At 39.6% G+C, this 9662-nt stretch overlaps 1 protein-coding gene across 1 annotated transcript; it reads left to right on the top strand.

Moving 5' to 3' along the window:
* Positions 1–2341: 2341 nt before the first annotated feature.
* Positions 2342–7760, top strand: apip (APAF1 interacting protein). The gene is made up of 7 exons (XM_076287839.1): positions 2342–2587; positions 2692–2792; positions 3002–3050; positions 3213–3330; positions 4927–5062; positions 5243–5410; positions 7321–7760. The coding sequence occupies exons 1-7, from the start codon at positions 2474–2476 to the stop codon at positions 7418–7420; spliced, it is 786 nt and encodes a 261-aa protein (XP_076143954.1). The 5' UTR covers positions 2342–2473; the 3' UTR covers positions 7421–7760.
* Positions 7761–9662: the final 1902 nt, after the last annotated feature.

Below are 9662 nucleotides of genomic sequence, written 5' to 3'. Positions count from 1 at the left end.
TTTTACTGAGTTCATTAGTTTGCCCATGCCATGGTTGTCACCGTGTTTCTGTTCAGATCTGCCTGATGAGGATTGAGAGATCCCTGCCGGCATGGGTTAACACTTTGCCCTCCGTCTTGGCCACCCATGATTTCTCAGTGCACTCATGCTAATCAGGGGTCAGACACCCATGGGTCCTCAGTGCAGCCTTTTGACTACAAACACATGCTTTGTTGATCAGTGAATTCATAAGCAGTCATAGCACATGTAAATAAAAATAAAAAAAACATTTAAAAACATACGGTTTGGTTCCTTCGAGATTTCAATCAATGGCCTATCTAAATGTTTTTGTGCAGAAAGATTCGGTGCCAATTGTGATTGAGGATGAAAAAATTAACATTAAAATGTTTTTTTGATTTGATGTGACAAGGTAATGTGTGTACTGTACTTGATAGAAAATACCATTTTAACATAAACAATGTTAAGCCTTTCAACCCATTAACATTGAAAAAATGTAATGGGGCTGAATGTGATTGAATGTGATGGGTTGAAGATTTTGTGCTAATTCTGGATGCTAGCAGTCATAACAGTGTTGAAGCCTGAGATTGGCCAAGTCCACGTGTGCATAAAAAAACATGAATTATTTAATAGAAAGTGAGAGAGAAACTTACCACTTGTCATACCATGGCGTTCTGAAAACTTTGATGATGCCACTTCCTTTATAAATGATGCCAAAAGGATCAAACTATTTTATTGGGAGGGGGAAATGGTTATGTTCAATATTTTTTCCCAAGAAATGAATTGCATGACAAGGGGGTCATCTGCATTGAATTTAACAAAACAATTGCAGCATTCTTTAACAAGACAGGCAAAATTCTTAATAGTCTTAGGAACAGCAAAATATACAGCGGGGAGAAGAACGTGTCAACATTTCTTTTAGTATACTTCCAGTGAGACTATTTGCATGACATTTTCACCAGACATTAGTATTACAGTAACTCAGGTAATCCAAGGAAAGTTAAGTTAAACAGTACAACAGTACATTTTGGGACACTGGCACGTCTTAAATGGCACCAAATCTGTAGAATGACCCTCAGTGGTCAGTTTACCTTGGCTTTTTCAGTCATGTTTCTTTTGACAAATGACAAAAAGTCCTCTACCTCTCCAGCCTCCATTGAAAATGGCCTCTGCATAAAATAAATGTTTAAAGCAACACCAAAGAGTTTTTTGTACCTTAAAATAATGTTTCCAAAATCGTTTCAGTGGTTCATCAACTCGTAACAGGGTGAACGGCACTTTCTGCATTCGCTTCGCGGCCCTCTATCGGCTATTACCGCACTATGTAAGTTTGCTGCATCGGGTAGCGGATCTGTAGTTCGATGGAATGAGACATGAGAAACTACAAATTTGACTGGCATCTGATGTCGCAATACATCGTACTTTCATAAAAACATGCAACTTATTCTACCTTGTCTGTGGACATTGTTATTTGCAAAGCCGGTGCTCGATAAACAAATAGTGCGTGCGACAGATGAAAAGTTCTTTGGTGTTGCTTTAATGCATACAGTTACTGAACTTTTTCATTTCATTTTCATATATGTTCACATGTTTCAGATCTATATCTGTTTCATTTTGACAATACAGCACTACATTATTCAGGCACTTCTTCAGCTCCCACGCTCATTTATGCTTGTTCAAATTACGGACACAGTGGAACTTCCATTAATCCCTGAAGGAACAATCATGCCTGATGCATTTTCCACTTTCACAGACATGGAATTGCTGCCATCTAGTGTTCAATTAAAATGTTAATATATTGCCTAGAAATAGATAACACTGCGCACTTGTTCCGTCTTTTCTTCTCTTCTACACTCTGTTGCCGCTGATTTTAAACTGTAGCCTATTATTCTGCTAAATAATTTTGCCTCCACGACACCACATCGTCATACAGTAACCCATGACCTTGCCTTCGTTGACTCGAGCTTCAATCGATTAGGCTATATGCGCCCGTCTACTGCCTGGTTAAACACAAGCCTATACAACTGAATTTTGTTTTCCTCATCACATGGATAATATGTTTCATAAATAATATGTTAAGTCCAAAACATATGGCCTGCAGCAACCATGAGTAGCCTTATAGCCTACATAAATGCTACTTAAACCAAGTCGTGTCATATCCAGTGTCTTGTCTAATGCAATTCAATATCGGCGAAATTCCCCAGTTATCACTCAAAGACTTGTGAAATGTGTAACCCACAGATATTCGCTCAGGCTGCTCAATACTACTGGGGGGCGGGGGGACTACATACTCAAGCACAGCAGACGTTTTCAGGCACTTTGAAGTCGACTATTGGGTCCTTCGTGTGTGTCTGACAACATAGGTTTAGGATCAGTTCAATTGACAGGACAGGACAGTGCTAGAGCACTTCGTAGCATTCAGAGAATAACAACATGTGTTACATGTAGCCTGTTGGTTGTGAAATTGTAGCGTTATATGTATCCGAGTCGAGTCCCAAGCGCTGAATCTGTGTCAATAAAAATGTCGTCTGTATGTGGCACGGGTAACGGCGAGTTTGATGGCAAAAACTCAGATCATGTTCACTCCGAGGTATTTGGCAGGCGTCAAAGAGTATGAATAGAAAGTTTTAGCATATTTACGGATGGCCTGTATTTTTGTCTTACAGAGGTTAACTTAACTTTTCTTGTTTGCAGGACATGGAACACCCACGTGCATTAATTCCCGAGCTTTGCAGACTGTTTTATCAGTTAGGGTGGGTAACTGGAACTGGTGGAGGAATAAGCGTAAAGCAGGGGTAAGTTGTTCCTCACTCTCGTGGTTTTACCAGACTAGGCCTATCACTGCAATCTGTCAACAGGCAAGGTGTCTGACAACATAGGTTTAGAATAAGTTGAAGTTAGTAATCACGACCAGTAGTTTAGATTTACTGGTTTACCAGCTGTTTCATTTTCTATCATGTTCAAATGTGTAGGCCTACGCAGATGTATTTTTTCTCTCTTGCAGTGATCATATCTACATTGCCCCTTCTGGAGTACAAAAAGAGAGAATTCAAGTAAGTAGGCTTGCCAGCAATGTGAGAATACAGAAACGCATCCTCAAACAGAAGCTCATGACATGTTGTTGTTGTTATGCATATAAATAAATTCCCACCAGCTATGACTGTTTGAGCAGGGTTTACTCAGGAACCAACCATCTATCTCTTTTTTCTATACAGCCTGAAGACATGTTTGTTTGTGATGTGGAGGAGAAGGACATTAGCTCCCCACCCCCTTGGAAGAGGTTGAAGAAGAGCCAGTGCACTCCTCTGTTCATGAATGCCTACACCATGCGATGTAAGTAAACAGCGAACCAGTGTGCCTTACAAAATAGCAGGAGCAAGATATCTTTGTGAGTCATAGACCTATTACAAGATGGGTTTATCACTCTGATGAGTCACTGCAGTTGCCGGTGAGATGGGTTTCCTGTGATTCTTACTTAAGCATGTCTGTGGCTTTTTTGAAGCTTTATGTTCAGGGTCATTCCATGCCAACTCACCCAGAATTCTTAAATGTTCCCAGTTTTTCCATGCATTTTTCTTTAAATAATAATAATGTAAAAATGTCTATTACATTACTGGGAGCTTGCAGAATTCTCTGGCTCTACTCCAAATACCTTTTAGTGATTCATTTTTTATGTTTGGCCCTTGGAGTTAAATTCAATCCTTTATGTTGTATTTTAGGCTTCAGCAATATCTTATTTTTCACTGGATTGGTTGTGTTGAAATTTGGACTAAATAAGGATAATCTGCAACATGCAAATCCAATTTAGCTGTTGCGTTCCCATGCCTTATTAATGTACTATGGCCTCATCTTAATTATTGTGTGGTCACAAGTTATTGACCTTTTTGCCACAACTTCATAAGAAGGCTATTGTTGTATTGTACTCATTACATGCCACTTGTGGGATTAGTGATTCATAAGCAGTTTTTTATTTAAAAAAGGAAAAAGCCTCTTAATTCATAATGATTATGTGTGAAGGAGTACAACATAGTCACCAACATTATTGTACATTTTATGCCCCCCCCGACCCCTTGTCCATGTATGTGCTTTCTGAATGGTCAACATAACCCTGGAAATAAAGTATCCACAGGCTACATATAGGTATTTGTTATAGGACTAGAAGCAATTTATTCACAACGAAAATACTGATTGTACCTTTGTAGTAGCTAGCAGTCATAATCGTAATAATTTCTAATAATTCCATACATTTGATAGAAAATAGTCTTTCATGAGGATGGTAGGATAATTAAATGTACCATAACATGTATGAACTCTACAAAAATTACACTTAATATCATTTAGTAAAAGGATTCAGAGTATTTGGATTTTGTTGATATTTGTCATATCCCGGTACTCTCAGCTGCTGTGTATTTAGCATATTTGACCCCCCAGTCAAGGCATGTGTTGCGTACTCATTTGTTATATACTCAACTTTGATATTTAATCTGGCTGCAGGTAGTAATTTTGTAAACTGAAAGAGGAGGCTTTCATGAACAAAGCTTAGGAATGATGCACAAAATGGCACAATAGAGCATTGCTTTCTTCCTGTATTTACTTGGATTCTTTTTTACAGATCTTTCAGTGCTCTATGCTGTTTACTTGCTTTTTACATTGTGACATTGTCGTCATTTGTATTTACAGCGGCAGAGGCAGTCATTCATACTCATTCAAAAAGGCAGTCATTCATACTCATTCAAAAAGCTTTGTTCATGAAAGCCTCCTGAAAGAGGAGGCTTTCATGAATAAAGCTTAGGAATGATGCACAAAATGGCACAATAGAGCATTGCTTTCTTCCTGTATTTACTTGGATTCTTTTTTACAGATCTTTCAGTGCTCTATGCTGTGTAATTGCTTTTTACATTGTGACATTGTCGTCATTTGTATTTACAGCGGCAGAGGCAGTCATTCATACTCATTCAAAAGCTGCAGTAATGGCAACACTGCTGTTTCCTGGAAAGGAGTTCCGCATCACTCACCAGGAGATGATCAAGGGCATTCGCAAGGGAAATTCAGGCACCAACTACAGGTATGAGACAGCCTGACCGACCACAAACACACTCCATTAAACTTTTGAGTGGAAATTACAGACACTGGGCAGAAATTGTTGTGTATGTCCTTCAGTTAATTGTCATGTTGTGAAATCTTACAGGTATTTTACATATTATTGACAGTCATAACATCCAGCACTTTGTTTTCTTTTGTGTAGGTATGATGAGATGCTGAAAGTTCCCATCATTGAGAACACACCTGAGGAGCGGGACCTTAAGGATCGCATGGCCCGGGCTATGGAAGAGTACCCAGACTCCTGTGCAGTCCTTGTGAGACGCCATGGTGTCTACGTGTGGGGTGAATCTTGGGAGAAGGCTAAAACAATGTAAGCTTTAAAACTCTGTAGAAACAAGGTTATCTTGCCAGAATGTATGCACAGAAGGAACTAAGAATCACCAAGCTTATTACAGAAATATCAAAACAGATTTTTTTGTGGTGCTCGTATTGTAGTGTCTGAATTACTCAGAATGTAGTGTCTGATTTTATCTTGATGAGTTTGTCATCTTCCCCAGCTTATACGTTTACCTCTATTAACCTTGACCCTTGACATCAGTCATTTTGACATATAGTATCACAGAACAACAGACAGTTACAAATTTGCACATCTTAAAGCAGCAATATTTTTTTTGTCTAATACAAGCAAACCCTAACAACAGAAGAGATTGCATTGATGTGTACCCGATCCATGCCAGCTGCCTGATCCATTCTTCACATATAACACGAATAACAACATAATATATCTATGAACTATTTGCATTATTTGAATCACACATAGTGCATTATGAGCTTTGAGTTGCCTTTTATATACACCAATATAAAAGTACAGAAAGTTATTAAGGCTAATCTTTTACATTACATTACATTACATATGGCTAATGCTTTTTACCCAAAGCGACTTCCAAAAAGGGAAACAATCAAGGTAGAGTGTGATAAGGACAAGTTAGTGCAGCAGTAAGTGCTACTTCAGTCAAGTATCAGTTCTAGTCAGGCGGTAAGTGCTAGGATTAGCATGTCTAGTTATTGGTAGTGCTACAAAAGGAGATACTCTCTGAAGAGCTGGGTCTACAGGAGTTTTTTGAAGGTGGAGAGGGACGTCCCCTGCTCTGGTAGGACTTGGTAGCATGTTCTGCCAACTGGGAACAACAGATGAGAAAGGTTTGGATTGCCCTGAGCATATGGTGGCAGAGCCAGACATTGTTCATTTGAATTTTATATATATTGATTGTGAAAATAAGTTTAAATTAATTAGGTGACCGCCCATACAGAAACACAAAGGGGAAATGATAAGACAAACCTGCTGGGAGGACTGCATTGGTTTGACCACGTCGCATTATCGTCAACCATTTAGGCCTGAGTGTTCTTTCCCAACATTCTTGGCTGCTTTGTACAGCTCTGTAGTCTTTGAACATTTCTACTGCTTGTCTTCCCCTTTCCCTACCACTCTCACTTGTTTACGCAGCTTTCACATAGAGATACTTTTTTCACCTCGAGCTTGAGGTGTTTCTGTACAGAAAAATGTGACTAATAAAAATGTAGACCTTTGTGATGCGCCTTGCATCTAAGCGAGTAGCAAAGACACAAAAATGCAAAGTTCAACTTTTTAAGCAGTCAACTTAAAAATAGTTTAACTTTTGAGGTTGCATTCTTTCTACAATGGGTCATTGCTTGGCTATCTGTCTCTCTTATGATAGTGAGCTAGCAATGTCTGAGTATAACATATCATAGCAACAATCCACATGCACCTACAGTATATTTTGGAATTCTTGCCTTGCATTTCAGAGATAGATACGGCATCTCTGTGGCCTTAGGTTACCTGCCATTCCCTGTGAAAGAAATCCTGCACACGTGGAACAGATCTGACGTTTGAATGAGATGTTAAACTGAGGTCCTGAGTCACTGTGGTCATTAAAGATCCCATGGCACTTATCGCAAAGAGAAGGGGGTTCCCCGGTGTCCTGGCTAAATTTCCAACTTGGCTCATTCAGTCTGGCCCCCTAATCATCCCCCAGTATAATTGTCTCATTCATTCATTCTTTCCATCACTCTCTACCTCAAGTTGGTGTGTGTTGAGCGTTCTGGCACATAATGGCTGCCGTGCATCATCCAGGAGGGTGCTACACATGGGTGGTGGATTGTGTGTTACCCTGTCATTGTACAGCGTTTTGGTGCCTAGAGAAAGTGCTGTATGAATGCAAGTTGTTGTTGTTAAGTAAATTCTTTCTGTGTCCTCTGTAGGTGTGAATGCTATGATTACTTGTTTGACATCGCTGTCCAGATGAAGCAGTGTGGCCTGGACCCATCTGCCCTCCCCGCCGAGGAGAAAGGCATCCTTTAATGCCTGTCTTTGACGGTGGAACTGAAGGATTAAGGCATGAATCCTGCTGGTCTGCAGTGAACATTTTTCTTCCATAATCCCAGTGATCAGTCAAAAGGAATTGCTTAGTGCTCCACTACTTGCACCAAAGTATTGTGGCATGTGATTTGTATTAATATAGACTATAATATAGAGTATTTAAAACCTTTTTAGATCTGCCAATTGGGGCACAGACTCTGTTACAGTCATATTACTTAATTACTTAAATCCAATGATTTAAAATACAATTTTTTACACTGATTTGAGTGTTGTCCATTTTGATGCTCAGGGATGAACACACATTCATAAATGTATAAATGTATGTGTTGTGTCATTGTGTTTTTCACCATGAGTATGTGAAAAAAGCAAGAAATTCTTTTTTGTATCCTTCAGAAATGTTATTGACAATTCAGAGAATTGGAACAGGGCCACTGTTACCCTTGAGAACAAAATGCCTCGCCCATAGCAAGTATTGTATTATGCCACAGCATCATCCAGAGGATAAGGCTAACCGTAACATACTAGAGCTTTTATTTATTCCTATCAATCAAATGCTAATTTCTGTTTTAATAGTGTTTGTAAAGTAGGAATTGTGGGGACAGAGACTGATCTACAAACACAAAAAGCTTTTTCTTCTTTGATCCTAGAATTCTTTTGAAATGTGCCCATTTGTCAAAGGTATACTGTATTCATTTCAGGTTTTACCTACATTGTGGTACTAATGCTCATACTGCACAAAAACATGTCCATTACATAATCTTTTCCACATACTGCATTGATGAACATTGCTCTTGGCCATAGAATATTCTAAGTGCATAGATCACATTGCTGCTTTTCCATGCATTTTTGTGAATAGGGTTGGGTCAGTCAATGCATTTCAGATGTTATTCTGCATGTTCCGCATTATTTCAGACAGTATGCAGGCTGAGCTGTCACCATTGTTATCAGAGGAAGGGAGAAAGAAAGGAGGGAAGGACTTCTTGTTAAACTGAAGATGAGGGAGGGACGATGGAGCCAGCCACTTTTATTGCCCTCCATTTTTCACTGCTGCTGTTACCCCATCTGAGTGAACATTATTCTCTGAAGTGCCATAACTCTTGGCCGACTGTAACCTACCCTGGCTTCTCAATCAAACAGGCAGCCAATCCGCTTCCTTGCTTCCAGCTGCGTGGGCAAATCCCCTCAAGTGGTCTCTCAAAGAATTGTTTACTGTGCATTAAGATCTAATTCATAAACTGAATTTGATAAATATTCAATTTTGTCATTAAATTCATATAGGCCATGCAGCACTTTTTTGCTGTGGCAATAGCCCTTTTCTCATTGTGTTTTCTGTCTTTTACTGTGAGCAGTGGGTAGGTTTGCATTACTGCCCACATGCTCCCTCAGAAACTAAGCAACATTACAGCATTCCCTGAATGATCCGGAGGAGAAATAACCACAGGCAAATGGTGATTTGCTGTTGACCGATGTTTCTGAGAGCTATCCATGTAATTGCATGCTGCCTGTGTTCAAGTACGCTGGGCATAATCCTTGCACATTCATCTTGGCACATAATTTTGCTTAACAGCTGTGTGCAGAATAACTGTATAGGCGTGTTGTGGTCAATCATGAAAGAAATTAAGTAAGGCCCGCGCTCCCGTTTCCATCAGATGACGCAGTCCCCCCACCATCATAACAGACCTGTGTTCCTCCAAACTGCAGAGCACAGGGAGGACAATGCACGAGGCACATAAAGCAGTCATTTGGACAATGTCTTGAGTAAAAGACATGCCAGAACCGAGTGCCCAGACTAAGGCTGATGGATAATTTAGAGAGCCAATGCTACGTGATGAGAATGAGAAGCCACTGGGTTGAGGGTGAAAGTGCTCGACCAGTGTGCACTGCTTGTCAAAGTGGACTATTAAAAGACAATTCATTTTTACATGGCATGCCTTTTCAAGTGAAAATTGTACTTATGTCATCTTTTTCACAGGTATTATCATGCCATACCATATTTGGAGGTAAAAATGATTTCTGCCCTTTCTTCCATTGGTAAGCCTTTGAAACATTTGTTAATGGTGTTATTTGGGAGTGCTTATTGTCAAAACTAGGCAGCTGTCTGTTTCTACAATGTCTATATTTGGAGACCTTGATCATCTGAAAACTCTCCACTACGTTTGCTTGTTTTGTTCACATGCTCATTTGCAGAATGATTTGGCCCTATTGACTGAGGCCCAGGCTGTCA

Source organism: Alosa pseudoharengus, unplaced genomic scaffold (genome assembly GCF_046254945.1).
Source record: "Alosa pseudoharengus isolate Yale_2024_CS ecotype anadromous, Long Island Sound unplaced genomic scaffold, YU_APseudo_1.1 YU_APseudo_1.1_scf_16, whole genome shotgun sequence".
NCBI classification, from domain to species: Eukaryota; Metazoa; Chordata; class Actinopteri; order Clupeiformes; family Clupeidae; genus Alosa; species Alosa pseudoharengus.
The sequence above is the reverse complement of the archived record's forward strand: the minus strand, read 5'-3'. Positions and strand labels throughout refer to the sequence as shown.